This window comes from Falco rusticolus, chromosome 3, assembly GCF_015220075.1.
Source record: "Falco rusticolus isolate bFalRus1 chromosome 3, bFalRus1.pri, whole genome shotgun sequence".
Lineage (NCBI taxonomy): Eukaryota > Metazoa > Chordata > Aves > Falconiformes > Falconidae > Falco > Falco rusticolus.
The window spans coordinates 48,368,250-48,384,161 of record NC_051189.1 but is presented as its reverse complement, the minus strand read 5'-3'; the positions used below and the strand labels follow the sequence as shown (position 1 = coordinate 48,384,161).

General features: G+C 37.9%; 1 protein-coding gene across 4 annotated transcripts in view; it reads right to left on the bottom strand.

Moving 5' to 3' along the window:
* Nucleotides 1–15,912, bottom strand: part of ST18 (ST18 C2H2C-type zinc finger transcription factor) — a 101,107-nt gene that overhangs the window by 42,152 nt on the left and 43,043 nt on the right. For all 4 annotated transcript variants that reach the window (XR_005103400.1, XM_037381781.1, XM_037381779.1 and 1 more), the window contains exons 5-7: nucleotides 8,810–9,000; nucleotides 3,602–4,399; nucleotides 689–823 (exon numbers count right to left, since the gene is read on the bottom strand). Coding sequence is in view for 3 of the 4 variants with exons in the window: in XM_037381781.1 (XP_037237678.1) it covers nucleotides 689–823; nucleotides 3,602–4,399; nucleotides 8,810–9,000 (1,124 nt within the window). In the remaining variant the exon portion in view is untranslated. The remainder of the gene's footprint in view (nucleotides 1–688; nucleotides 824–3,601; nucleotides 4,400–8,809; nucleotides 9,001–15,912) is intronic.

The following is a 15,912-nucleotide window of genomic DNA, read 5'->3' as shown; positions in this document are numbered from 1 at the left end:
TGCAGCATTTCATTGCATCACATTGCAGGATTACACACACACACACACACACACACACACACACACACAAACCAATGTAATCGGATAAGCACAGCTAGAAATAAGCAGGGAAATTCAGGCTGGACTGGGCATAAAAGAGTTAGCACGATACAGTCATATGAGAAGGATGTGCTATGCACCAACACTGGGATGTACCGATGGAAGTAACATTTTTGAGCTCAGTGGTGAGAAGGACACTGGAAACATCTCTGAATAAGCATGCCCAGGCCTCTCGGTTATTGGCAATGAAAACCAGCAGCCTCGGTGTGTGATTATGGCAAATCAGGTCACAGCTCTGAAAGAAGCAGGTGATTTGTGTAGCAAAGGCGTGGGCAAGCAAGATCTTGAAGATTCATCAGACTACAGCATGCAGGTTTGCTGGCAGGGTGGGGATGGTTTGGCTCTGATCCTGAGGAGCCTACTGCTGTTTGTAGCAGTACTGCTAAGGGGTACTTGAGCTTCACATGTGTGGAAGTAGGACTTGTGACCAAGAGCTGGAGGGCAAAGAAGGTGTGACAGCTCCCCTCTCAGCCTCATTCTGTCATCTCACCCACAAAAAGTGGGTTCCTTCTCCAGCATGAGCACACACTACCCAAAATACCGGGCCAGATCCAGTTGTTATTCTGGACTGCAGAGTGATGATACTCACTTTCTAGTGGCACTCTAACTTTATGTGGACAGCCTGAGAGACTGCGGTGGTGAGGGTACAGCCCAGTCACATGCCCTGTGCCATCACATCCTGGGATGGGACATTTGGTTTCTCTCTTTTCAGGCCTGGGTGAATCTGCAGAGAAATCAGATAAGGATTTTGTTTGGTTTTAGCCCCTGTCTGCACTCAGCTGAGTGATCCTAGCAGTGTGATGCTCTCTGTTTTGTACTTCAGATATAATTCTTACACAAAGTTTTAACAGAATCGTATGTAATTTAAGCATCAGTTTAGGTTTTCACACTGTGTCCTTTAGACAATGGCTCCCCCCTCCCAATACGCCATTTGCGTGCTAAATTATATAGCTTTAGGATTGCAGTGTCATTTACTCCATTCAGAGCCTCAAACAGGACAGAAGCCACAATCCAGTAAGCCAGAAAACTGGCAGCATCAGCCAACAGCAAGATCTATAAAGGAATAAATAAAAAAGCAGAAACAATCTTTTACTCTGTTAATGTCAGACTCCAGGAAGCTGGGACAACCAAATAAAAGCTGAGGTGTGAAACAAACAAACAAACAAACAAAAAGCATTTCAACCAGAAGCTATTCCTTAAATATCGCAGATCTCTAGGCTGTAGGTTCTTTGTTAGGAAACTGAATACATGCCACTTTACATTTGAGAGGCAAGGCAAGCAGCTCCCTCTGGTACACATGGCAATGCCGCTTTGTGGAGCAGCCCACAATGACAGTGAAAACATGGAGCAGCCGATACCCTTTCAAAGGCAAGGTCTCAGCCCAGCCCCACAGTTACCACTCTGTAACAGCTGCAGCGCATTCCCAGTTTTTGTATCAAGCACCTAGAATCGTGCAAGAAGCACTGGTCAGAAAGCCTTTATTTGATTTCCAATGCAGGATCAAAAGTCTGGGCAAGCAAGGAACGAATTCTGGTCCAGAAATTCTCTTGTGAGAAATCTGGAGGAAGTGGCCGCATAAATTGCTGAGGATGGTTTTAGCTCCATCTGTGATTGGCTGCCAACAGCATTCGGTGCTGGGGGAGAAAACAGCTGCAGCCAGCACAGGGAGAAGCCTCCTTCAAGCTCCATTTGTTGAACCGAGAGGTAGGACATTCTTAGGGACACCATTGCCAGAGACAGCTGAGGGTTAAACTTCCTGGCACACTTTTAGGTAAAAAAAAAAAAAAAAAAAGAAAAAAAAAAAAAGAAAAGAAATAGGGAGAAAAGAAAATAGACTGAGCATCAACAGGAGGCCATATGCTTTTTAGAATCACTGCAAATGGAAAGTGCTGCAATAGTGGACAGGAAATAGAGGGACCCTGAAATATGATTTTATTTCCCCCCCCACTAACTGGAAAGGTTTATCATTAAAAAGATGGAAAAATATAAATTTAAGCCATGTTTTTTCTGACGTAGCATCCAAGAAAGAAAATTAAGAGCTGATGGATTCAATGGTGGATTTTTTAGAAATAAACCCCAGCTAATTACGTAAATTGAAAAGATTATGTGCCTGATACCACACTGACTAGAATCATATGTTGTTTATACAACCTGAACAAAGCCTAGTTTGTTCCTCCATGAGTGTTGGATCCAAACTCACCTGCGAACTACAACTGATAATATGAGGCAAACCAGGAAGGGCCAGATTCTGCCATGCTTGCCAGCACTGCTCCTTTCTACATGTGCTGTGGGACAGTCACATTGGCACCAATGTGAACCTGCTGAACACGGCTGGTCTCAGGATAAGAAAAGGTATCTGTGAAATTCCTGCATATACCATAGTCATCTGAGCAAATCAAGGTTCATGTAGTTTAGCAAGGAGGTAGACTAATACTGTGCATGTACAGCTTCAGACATGCTAATGAAAAGACTGCTTGAGTCAGAAAAATGCATGCATATTCTTAACTACTACAGGAAATATTTTATAGACGCAACTCCTAAAAAAACTTGTCAGTTACCTCATACACTAAAATTTTAGATAACTAAACTACTATAATGTTTGCAATGTCCTCAGGGACTGCTCTAAAGTAACACTGTACATTTAGTTTACCAAAAGCAGAAATTGCAGCAGTGCTGGGGTGACCTCAGTATATTTGGAAGTCCAAAAGGAAAAGTCAAAGGACAGATTAATGTATTGTTACTTACTACAGCAGGGAGTGTGTTTTATAAAATGACATCCCTTGATGTTCTGTAATTATTGTCAATTGAGGAGTTTCATGTGAGACAGCCCAGTTCACAAATCAAACCCAAATCTTTTAAATCTCTAGTTCTGGAAGCCTGATTAAGTACTGAAAATGGAGCAATGTTCCTACAGTTTTGTAGGATGCCACAAACCATCAGAAACAATAAAGATTTTGGAACTTACTGGTAATTCTGCTGATGGAGAATGAGGCAGAAGAGCATGGCTTGTGCTTTCCTGGCTCAGAAGTGCCGGCTGTAGCAAAATGTAATGTTGATACGTGAAGTAGACTGAACTCAGAAAACACATGGCTTAGGAATTAGGTAGTATGTTTGGAATTGGCCAACTTTTCACCCTAACCTTTCCTTAAGCACCGTTTTAATGCCTTCTCTTTTGGCCGCTGAAATTTAGGAGGTTTGTATTAGCACCCTATGGTGGAGGAGGCAGAGGAGGAGGAAAAGGAAGAGAAGGAGTGTCCGTGCCAGGTACACAGCCCTTTTAGTACCCATTACTGATCATTTTGCATGGTGGTTTGACAGGAAGCCAAGTACCTAGCATTTAACCTGGTTAGACGTAAGGCACTAGTGTGAAGGTACATAATTAACAAAATTACCAGCTAAATTCCAGATTCTTTAGTGTTGCTATAAAACCCAGCTCAGAATCCTCTATCAGTCACAGGATACATGCTTAAGCCAATAAGAACAGCCAAAAATACTTCCTTACGTTTGTTACTAAATATCTGTCTCCCACCGATGTCAATAACTTTGGTTTGTCTCCTTTCCCCTGCTAGATGCTCCAGAAGAAACCTATCCAGTTCCTTGTAGGTGCTGTGAAACACATGCCCTTGCTCTGCCTGCAGAGCGATTGCTTGTTCTAGCAAACTCAAGTTCCCTTTTGTTTTGTCCAGCTCAATTGAGACTTCTGTGGTTTCTGACAGGCACTCATTGTCATCGTCTTCACTTTCAGGGAAGGGATTCTGAATTCTCTTCTCGAAAGGATCTGGGTGAGACTCCTGGGGTGCTCTTTGCTCTGTTTCTGAGTCACAAAGTGTTTCACAAGGGCCAAATTCTACCTCTTCCTTCTTAATTTCTGGAACTTCCAGGATGCTAGGTTGATTACACTCCACAATATACTTCTGAGTTACATGGGGCTTTACACTAGTTTCTTCTGAGAAATTTGAGGAGCTGTCCCACTCATTGTCCATAATTTCAGAGTTACTTTCATTTTCCTCAGATGAACAGTATTTTGGGTCAGAAATAACAGTTTTTTCCTTTCCTTCAGCTGAGTTAATCATATAACATTCATCAGTGTCATCGCTTTCTGTTTTTAAGGATTGAATGCCATTATCATTCAGATTTTCTGCCACTGTTTGACTGGGTGCATCTTTTGCCAGTTTTCCCATGTTCATCAAAGTTTTGGCCACAACATCTTGATAGCTGGAGTAGTTATCTTTTCTTTGACTGGAATTTTCTTGCCCACCTGAATGAGGAGTTTCCTCAGATGATTTTGCACTACTTTCCTCTGCATGAGAAAAACAGCAATAGAAAATTATGTAAGAATAACTGCTTTTTGTATCTTGTAGAAACGATATGAAGATATTTACTTACCAATCACCGTTTCTTTACTCAAAGGTACTCTGAAATGACTGAATTCATTCCAAGACTGTGTTTGAAACGACTGCTTGTAGCATCAGGAAAAGCCCTTCTAAGATTTTATCTACTTTATATTATAGCTCCAAAGTGATATAAGAAATAAATATGTTGCCATTTTTCACTGCTGGTGAAGGCATACATTATCTTAGAACACATACAAATTCATATCTATTCATATAAATATAATGTGCCATATATAGATAGGTACTATACATATATACACACACGAAATCTCTATAATATATGCATATGTATCTATGTATATATATACACAAGCACACACACAGACACACATTTTAAAATTTCTCTGATCTATTTTCACTTTTCTTCCATTTAAGAGTCCCAAATATTTTCTCCAAATGAGCCCTAATTGCTTTCCCAGTCACCCCACATCCCATGAAAAACTGTGAGGGAAAAAAACTCAGTACTTCACAAAGGGCAAGCTCCTGGTCACCACTGCAATTGTCACATTAAGTGATAGATCAGGTCATGCACAAGCAAACAGAAATGGTTGTTATGTACAGACTTATAAAGGACTTGTTAAAGACACCACTGAAGTGCATCTTGTCTTTATAAACATCTTTCTTCAGAAGAAAAGCAGCAGCCAGCAGGTAACAGAGGCTGCATGCAGGAGAGGTTGTCAGTGTGGAAGACAATACGCCTTTTGTATCTCATTTAATTTTTTATAAACATTTCCTCTGACAAGGACACTCAAAAATACATCTCCATCATCTTCCTTTCTGGTAATTATCTCTCTAAAATCAACACTGGTTTGCCAGGATCAAGTAAATATTGCCATAGTAACTAAAAGCATTTTTGGATGAAGGGAAGAATTTAGTCACAACACTAGCCCCTTCAATAATGCTGATTATAGGGTACATTCTTTTGTTGGGATCTATTCAACATAAACTGAAAAATTTAACATTTTACTTCCTAGAAAGGAGGATGAATAAACAAGCACAGACTATTTCATAAGATGTGCCTGTCCTCTCCTGAATCAGAAGAACTCCAGGTTTAAATAATAAATTAAGCATAGTCTAAAATGCAAATGAAGTTTCTCTCAATAACACAGCGAGCTATTAAGAGAAAGTGTAAAGGGTTATGATAATTTTAAAGTATTATGAACTACAGAAAACAAATAAAAAGCATTTTCAGTGAATACGTCCAATTCATTGAACTATTCTCTCAATCCACTTAACTACCCACATGTGTACAATAATGATTTATAGACATTATACCTAATTATGCATATTTGGGCTGTGTTAGAGTGCCTAACAAAAGCTCTAGAAAGCAACAATTACCTCTGTTGCTTAGCTACATAGTTTAAAATATTCCTATTAAGTGCAGATTATTGTGGAGGGGAAAAGGGGGACAAAAATGCACATGTGCACCACAATGCATTTCACTTTACTGCTGCCAAACTGTTAGCATTTTGGGTCATTTCCAGTTTACATAATTGTTTGGTTCAACTGTTTGTTATATGTTAAAAGAAAATATTGATTAATTCTTATTCTTCTTCATAAAATTGGACTCATGCAGGGAGAGGTGGCCTTGTGCTCTCTGTGCATAAAGTTGTGTTATTAAAAAATGTCTGTAAACCTTAGTGTAACTTTTTAGCAGCTGGTCTAGTACCACACACATTGCAGCATTCTGAATAAAAAAGTCTGCTGTCTTTTCACATCTCAGATAGTAAGAATGATGATTTGGCTCTATATATAACTTTAGCTAAACGGATTTTTATTATTTGCTCTTCTGCCAATTGGAAAAAAACAGAATCCCATCAGTGGGTCATTTCAAAAACTAAAAAGTTCTACTTTTAAAAGAAATCTCCCACCCTTCAAAAGAAAACCAAACCAAACAAAACTTGATAATAGTTATAACAGGTCTTTTCCATTATTAATCTGTGCGAAAGACAAAAAATAATGTAAAGGTATGATACCAGATTTTTGCTGCTTAAATAATAATTAAAAATGCCATGTTTAAAAATTTGTTGTTGAACCAGCCTTAATGGTTCAGCTGTTCCAGCTTTGCTTTTCACTTGTACAGGCTGTAAATTTATTTTAAAAGTAATCAAAACTCAGCTTAGTTTACAGTTGCATCAATCCATGAACTGAAGCATTAACTGATTAACAGACAAGAATCATGAGGTCATAATGAAATGAGCAATATTACACTAAGAAATCACAAATAGACCTACATACCCAGACCAGCTGTATGCTTTAGCTGAACTTTGTTTTGTAGCTGGCAAAATTAATGCAAGATAGATAGATTGTGTTATTGACACAAGCAAGTTGGGAGAAATGTCACTGGTATCAAATCTTTTGGAAAGTGGGGTTTTTTATTTTGACTGAAGGGCTAGGCATAAATAGGGCTCCCCTACATTTACGTCAATGGACCTAGCCCAACACTTGCCCCTTTTTTAAAAAAAGAATCACTTAAATATTTTATATTCATACGTATATGGAAAAAGTTCTACTTTTACACCCATCATATTACTTCCTCTTCAGCAAGTTCTGCAAGCTGTGCAAAGGACAGACACAAGTGAAAGAAAAACACATTACTGAGGGCAGTTCTAGATGGCCAGGAACCAGGCTGAGGCCACTCAAGAAGAAAGTAGCTAATACCTATATATCTAAAAAAACCCCAACCAAACCACCAAAAAAACCCCAAACCCACCAAAAAACAACAACAAAAAAAACCAATAAACAAAACAAACAAACAAAAAAAACCCCAAAACAACAGAACCCCATCCCATACTGGAACTCTTACTCAAACAGCTCCCCTTCTGCTTTCAGGAAACAGAAATCTTCCTCGCAGGCTGGATAGGCACTGGGAGCCATAGAGCTTTTTTCACGATGAGTTTAGCTTAGTAATGTCATCCAAAAGAGAGAGACATTTGGTATCATGTTAATTAATGGTCTGTTTGAAGAGGGAGCTCCCTTCTAGCCTTTCACATTGATGGGATGCAGACCTCTGGAAAAGACTTTTCCTCTAGAAGGCTTACAATTCACAACTGGCTGAAATCTTTGCTGTATAGAAAAGACACAAAGACCTCCCCTGAATTTGGCAGAAACAGGATCTGACTCTTTAATTTGAAAGACAGCCTTCTTCTTCTTCTTCTTCTTCTTCTATGTGTTTTATATTATTCATATGTATAAAATTTGTGGGGTTTATTTTGCTTTTTTTTTGAAGCAAATTCTTTTTAGAGTGGATAAAGATATAAATTCCTAATCTCAGTTCATCATAGAATCACAGAACAGCCCAGGCTAGGGGGGGCCTCAATAGATCATCTGGTCCAACATTTTATGGGAAAGGGAGCCTAGATGAGATTATCTAGCACCCTATCTTTCCAAAATATTTGATAAGAAGAAACTGAGTGGAAAATAAAATACCTTTAAACTCCAGTATAAGCCAGCATCTAAGTGGAATATAAGTTCATTCTCTGTTCATATTATCTATGATCACTAATTTCCCAGTGCCAGATCACATCGTTTTTATCTTGGCATTTGCTATCTACTGATGACTCCTCCCTTTAAAAAAAATGCAGAATGTATTCCACTGATTTCTTCTCACTTGCCTGATTTATGATTTGTGCAGGACTTCTTAAACAAATATCTGACAGTCAATTTAGTTTGATTTTTTTTGTTCATCTTGAATGTTTATAAACATGTATTAGAAAGAAAGAGCAATAAAGATGTACTGTAGCTATATCTGTCTCCCCATCTTCTTTCATATTTTCCAGCATACAGGTTGTAGAAGTTTCTATAAATTGTTGTATATGTTTGGCTTAGCAGAGTTGGAATAGCAAGTATGAAAGTGCTGAGTCTAATAATCGTGTTAAACAGAACACACATAGCAGACACACATGTGAAATTGCTTTGCTAAATGTTAAAGTCAACAATGTTTTGCTAAGTGGGTTGGGTTTTTTTCTTCCTGAGAGGTCTATGTATTCCAGTGAAAATCTGCTCTTCATAAATGTGTTTTTCTCAGTGGTAGGCTTAACCTTGTTTGTTCACAGAGCTAGTGGAGAAACAGATGCTGCTCCATATCTGACCTGCTGCAGTACTTGTGTCTGTACAAATCCTACAAAGCATTTACTATACCCCAGGAGGAGTGATTGTACAAAATAATTGGAAGTATGATGGTTAAACCTATACAGAAACACGCCATTCCTACTCTGTTAGAAGTCAAACACATTCTGCGTCCTTTTTGAAAATACTGTTTCGTATCTCCCTTCCCTTGGAATTCAGGTTCAAGCGCAGCCACACTGCACAAATACCTGAAGTTGAGCTGCTTTCAAGGACACTGATCTCTTCCTGTAAATCTGTCCTGTCTTCGTTTTCTTCTTTGCATTCCAAGCTGGGGCTGTAGTGGCGGGGTTTCATTAACAGGGACTTCCTTTTGTTGACGGGAACACCTGATAACTGTTCTTCAGCTTTTCTCTTCTTAGCCATGGAGCATTTGTAGGCACTGCAATGATCAAATGCCAATGATAGAGAAAAAAGTGGGAGAAGTGAGGGGTAAGTTTTTTAAAATATAGCACCGTCCTCTAGTTTAATTCTAAGTATAAAAGTGGGGATTGACAAATTACTAATTCATTTGCAGTTTCATCAAGTTGTGTGTAGTGGATATTTAATTTTAGCTCATGTACTCGAAGTTCATGGCACAGGCAAGTCCCATTTCTTTTCGCTGCTGCCAAAATCTGGGGGAAGGGGAATGCAGAGGAGGGCAAACCCAAAAAAACCATAACCCAACATCTTTAATTCTAAATAAACATGCTAATCTAAGTTCTGCTCTACAGTAAAACAAATACACCAAGGAAAGAATGAAAAACATTTTAGTCTGGGTTCATAATCCAGAGAAACAGTTAAGGGGAAAAATATAAAACTAGTTATATTTCAACATCTGGAGCCTTTGCCTTCATTACCTTTACATTAGTATGGATACCCAAGCACATACTTCGAGTTCAACAGCACAGAACCTGTGTGAAACACGTTGCACCTTCAGAACATTTTGCAATACAGGTCCCTCTTTCAGTATCAGTCCAGAATTGGTTTCATTTCATTAACTCCAGCCACAAATATTTACTTTAAGCTTTTCCCAGGCCTTTATATAGACTCTGGAAAAAGGCTCCTCCACAGGGTAGTTCAGCCCACTTAAAAACTAGATCTGGTAAACAGGGTGAGACACTCCACGAGAAAGGCCTTACCCAGTCTAGATGCCTAACTTTCAGATGATCGACATGAGAAGAGAGGGCAAGAAGAAGCTTTTCAGCAGATTTGATATAATTCTTTGAGCTCCTATAGGATCCACATATTGGTCTGTGTATTAATTATCTTCTACAGATACTTAGCAAAACCTTTGCCACCATGCCTCTGATCTGTATGGCATATACATGTTCCATCATATGACACCTCACTAAAGAGGCCTGACCCTTCAACCTTCTTTTTAAAATAACTTTTTGTGTGACTGATTTGGCATGATTTCATTGTTCTTTCACACACTGTATTCCAAGAAATTTATGTACTAACAATACTAGGGCTCATATTATATCTGTCATAGATGAAAAAAATACATATATGAATCTGTGTAATCCACTCAATGTTTTCTCGACCTTAGGCACACTGAGGGTGCATTACAAATCTACATGATGCCCTTAGGTGTTGGATTTTGCATTTGGCTCACTGATGCAGCTGCAAGATTTGCAAAAAATCCGTGTATGCAGAGAACTCCTATTGATTACACATATTACAAGCTCGACAGCATAAATTAATCCTTCCAAGGTATTTTATTTGCACTAAATTGGCTCAGGTTCCAATTGTCTTGGATGAAAGCATATGACTAACTTGAGCTTTTTGTTAAAAAAAAAAAAAAACAACCCTTTTTGGCTAAGCACCTTTTTGGCAATCCATCATTGCAAACATGAAGGACATGGAAATATGAAGATCTGTGTTTTAGGGGGAATGTTAAAATTCTACCATATGCATCCTAAACACAGTGGATATTCTTGATCTTCTGAAAGCTAAAATGCTATGGGCATCAGGAATACTGGATGCTAAGCACCTGCTGTAGCTGAATATGTTATGGCTTTTCTGTTATATGTTATTTCTCTGTTTATAAATAGAGGATAAGGTGAATATCACATTAAAGGTCAGAATCACAATGGTATAAGCATCCCCTTGGAAATGATGCCCATATAACAGACATTAGGGATGGATGTAGTGTGGACAAATATGCATAATTTATTTCTAAGACAATACAATCAAGAGTTTCTTAATTCATATTTGTGAACATCAGTTCATACCATTCATGCTGTTTCATGAAAATTGAATAAATGACAAATGTTTGAAAACCCTTCACACACAATTGTTTGTATAAACCAAAACCTTCACTAGGTTTGCTTTTGATCTTTCTTATTTATTTGTCAAGCTTCAAGTTTGCCTCCAGTAGTTACTGTGAGAGTGTTTAGGGCAGGATGAATTTCCAGTTTAATTCCACTTTGACGAAGATACAGCTGCTTCTTACACAAGCATAATTAATAGATTTTTAAAACAGAAGATCCAATTAGATCATCTAGTATGCCCTCCTGTGCAACACAGGTCACAGAACTTCATCTAGCTCTTCAGCTTTTGTAATTTGTCTGACTATTGTGCATCTTCCAGTCAAGTAAGGAAAAACATGGCAAGCCAGTAAGTTGATTGCTATATTCTTGCTCACTAAGTACAATCTTTCTCTAGTAACATAATGTTATAAGACCATCACTGTTGGCTGGCATAACAACTATCAAACACATTGGGTTTTCACCACAACTCTGAAAGACAGTCAAACTCAGATGTTACCAGACCACAGTCAAGACCAGTGTGGGAGTACTGCTGCCACCTGCCACCTGCAGATCTGCTCTGGGAAGTGGGAGCACAAGAATCCCACTCTACTGCAACCACCAGAGTCTACAGCAGTAAGTCAAAAGCTGCTGGATCAATGTCTGGACAGGAGGCCCACCGTTCTGCCTGGAAGCATGGTGCTCATGTTAGAGAATTTATCCCCTATGAAAGACTGAAGCATTTGCTCGTCCTTATCATGTCTTTTTCCGTACACAAGTGGCCACTGACCCAGATTTCCTCTATGTTCCTATCATTTTAAAGTAAGTGAATACATGACATTCAATTTTAAGTAAAATAATTCCTGACATTACCACTCCGATTACAGGAAAAGGACAAAATGCAGTTGTTGCGTTTTTCCTAGGAAGTGCAAATTGCTCTCCAAAGGCCCAGAAGAGATTTTTCAGCTCCAGCAGAATATACTCTTGCTTTTGCTGGCAACTTTTTAAGCTGCTGGTTTTGAATTTTAACTGGAATTTATTAGTTTGCAAGGGTCAGTTTAAAGATTGTACCAGCAATTCCCCTTCTTTTCTACCTTACAGTGCTTAAAATTAAAAATGAAAATTAAACCAGAAAAACAGCTTCACAAGTGGTAGTTTTTTCAAGTACTTACAGATGATTTGTTAAGTATTTGATAACAGACATTAGGAATTTAACTGCTATGAAAAAAAAATATTTATGTCTTTGTAACATTCATGGCATGTCGGTTTCACCTTTGTCTTTAAAAGTTTCTATTTCTCTCTTTTGTACATTCACACATACACACACATGTAGGTTAGCACAGATTTGTCAAGCTGTAGTCTGTCAAATGGTAAACCTATAATTTATCTTCTCTATTACTCATCTCTTAAATTCAACATCTAATAGTTTTGTTGCTATTTATCAATGGCCTGCTTGTTGTCATGGAACACTGATTCAGCTGTCAAGGTTATTTGGTAATCTGAGGCTCATAAAACAGGAGAAAATGTTATTATTATGAGCCCAAAGCCAATACATGTTTTGGGTTTTTTTCCCCCAATTTAACTGTACTTAAATTTTATTATTAATAAATTATTTTAGTACTATCTATAAGGAGCAGATTTTTTATTATTCTTTTTTTTTAGTTAATGACTCAGTAACCAAAACCAGTCTTGTGTCAGTTATCATAGTGTGAGCCAAGACATTAAAATCCAAGACATGTAAGACTTTGTTGCATGTGCTAAAAAAACCCTAACCATGGTAAATCTTTCATCTGTATTTAGTACCTAAATTATTTTGGGGGGAATTTACTGGGTCTTTCCTTTATATCTGCTCAGAATATATCTTGCAGACACTGGTAGTATACAGGCAGAACAGTGCATTGACTCCTCACCATAAAGCAATGCCTCACAAGAGAGGTTTTTAAGCAGTCCTAACCACATACAGTTTTCCTACTGCTAAAAATTGTCATGCTCATCTTTTTTTGTAATTGATTCATTTAAGTAATGTGTTTGTCAAGCCTTTAACCCAACCTTAAACCACTTTGTAGCCAGCAAGGTTGTTTTGTTGTTTATCTGCTGGCAAGAATTCCAGATCTCTGGGGACTTTTTTATTCTTATTCACAGCAGCCTGCAGTTTGGTAAAGCATGACAACGGAGTAAAGAATTGCCATAGTGGGCAAAACCAGGGGTATGTTCAGCCTGACGACTGATGTTTACTGCCTGTAACGGATGCCATGCAAAATTATGAGAGCACACTGCATCTCATGTACACTCCTTAGCTTCAAGAGAGAAAATGAATGTCTGTCTTTGAATATCAAAGCACTTACATTTATTGTCTAACACTATTTAAGGAGCCCACTCCTCATGTGGGTTTGTGCAAGAACAATTAGTGCAACATTTCAGTTGTTCTGAAAGTTCTTAGCCTGAATTGACTTTTGACTGTACTACAAAAGTATTAGATTATTGAATTACAGTTAAAGGGGACATCATCTGATCTACAGAACCATTTAACTTCAGATCAGTAGTTGCAAGGAGAAGGTTAACCTAACTACTCCTTAATCATATGCTTTAGGCCTTGATCAGGTTTTGTTGACAAACTTGCAGTTGCCCTACAACACTGTGGAAGTCAAATACTACTTTTTCCTTACAGGAGGGAAAAGCTGGCATTTGAAAATTCAGGGATACTTGCCACTCACAGGTGAATCAGTAGCTTACAAATGTCTGTCATGATTGGGCTTTCTTCTAAGAATTTTAAGACCATACTGAATCAGAGGTACCTAAAAGGAACAGAAATTCTGAATGATTCCCCATCTTAGTCCTCTTCTATGTCAGCTTGTTCTCTAAGAAACAGATGAGCTGGATTCTGTTTAACCATCTAGCACAATGGCTTCTAAAGGTTTAGGCTATAGCTGAAAGTATCTGATACCCCAAAATCACACAAAAATCCTGAGCTCCTCATAAGCTGATGATGAACAGGAGAAATTACTAGCACTGGATTAAAAAAGGGGATGATCTGCTCCTAGTATGGATCACATGTCAGAAATGACATTGATGTTATTATTTACATCAGCCATGAATGCTGGAGGTTCATGAAAGGAGCTGGAATGCCAGAGTCCAAAGAAAGTAAGTTGGTAAGTCTGATCACTGCAGTTGAAAACCCAAATGAGTGCTATTAATTACAGCCACTTCAGACGGACAAAAGTGGTTGGAGAGGAAGGGGGAGAGTAACTATGAACTCAATTGTTTGTCTTCAGGTTAAGACAGATTTATGTTCCATTTCCTTACCTAACCCTCTTTGTTTGCAAAGACCGTATGTAAATTTTATAGTAGAAGTAGGAGTGATAGAGTTCTCAACTCAGGTTTCTCTGAAAGTGAGGACAGAAAGCTGGTAGTAACACGCTGTCTTTTCATAGCCAGAACTTGAAGTCTCCACAGAAAGACTGAAAATCCACATTCAGTCAGGTCTGTGAAGAACTGCTCAGCATCCAAGGATTAAGGTGGTGTTTCCAATGCAGTGAATTTACTTACTGAATATGAAAGAATTCACATATTCTAACTACATACAAAGACAAATCCTAGATTCAGAAAACTAAATAGAAGCTGTTTTTAAGAGACGGATATTGTTCACAGAGACAGAAGAATGTTTTCTAAAAGGAAGAAGGTAAATTGCATCACTTCAGATCATGGATACTGGAATATAGTCTACAAGCATTATGCCTTTGGAAAAATGACAACTAAGCAGTAATTCTGTTTACTGTATTCTGTTCTAAAGTCTGTATATGTACTAGATGTAAAACTAAGTCAAAAGACATAAAATGACATGTATATTAAATAATCTATTCTTTTTTTTTAAGGAAGATACTTGATGAGATGCTTTTCATCAGTGAGAATGGCAGTTCAAGACAAGGTTCTAATGACTTCCCCCCTATTCTGTACCCTTCAACTTAACAATACCTTCTATCTTGTCTGCTGTATGGACTACATACATTCTTATGATTTCTACAGCACTGCATTCTGATGCTCCATCCTGCAAGGTACTTCCCATTTCCAGACTTTCTACTCAGTGGGATATGAAAGTATGCCTACAGATGTTTTTTAAGTCCATGAATTTCTCCCTGAAGAGTGGAACATGCTGGAGCATGAGTAAAATGAAATGACAATTATACCTGCCTAAAAAAAGTAAAAGTGAGAAAGATCTGTGAATTGTCAAGTTTGGGAAAATTGCACATGTTCAGAAACAACTGCTTGCTTTACAAGTTATAGGTGGCAACACACTGACTAGCCGAAGAACTCCAAGGAGTAAGACACTGCGACTGAGAAAATTGTAACCAAGAGCTGAGCTACAGTTCATTGGCAGTTGAAGATTAAGTTACACCAGGAAAAAAAAAGTTTTATTTCTAATTCTTTTAAATAATTCTTAACATTATTAAAATATATTTAAAATTATGTCAATTAAAACTTATGGCTTTATGTGAAAATATTTTAAAAGACACTTATTAACAGAACCCTGATGTGAGTTTTTGCAGCTGAAATTTTGGAGGCTAGTCTTGGGAGTCCTCACCACTGACAAGAAGGTAAACATGTATTTGCCGTGATTGCTAATCTGGAGTCAGAGTTATTGACAGTAATGTTTTATTGTATTTTATAAAGTAAACTGGGCCACAGTTACTTTTAGAAAATCTATAACATTTGGACTCCATGACTGAATGTGTTGTATTTCACTGATTCAGCCTGGGTGATGAAAAATAATCTGGAAAAGAGTACCACCTGGGAATTCCTGAAAAAGTATTTGCGAGAGAATTCATAAGGTAAAAGTAATTTCCTTCAATCAACATTTGTAAACATTAAAATTATAAGAACTTCAAACAATGAAATGTATTGAAAAAAATTGCTCATCATTTAAACCTGGTGAATTGGCTGTAATAGAAGCTCAGAACTAGCATGACTAACTCCAACGATAATTAAAGAAAATCTGACTGTTTCTCATTTTTATAGTCACACACAAGACAAAAAATACATTTCACCCCTTCCTAACAAACTTGTAC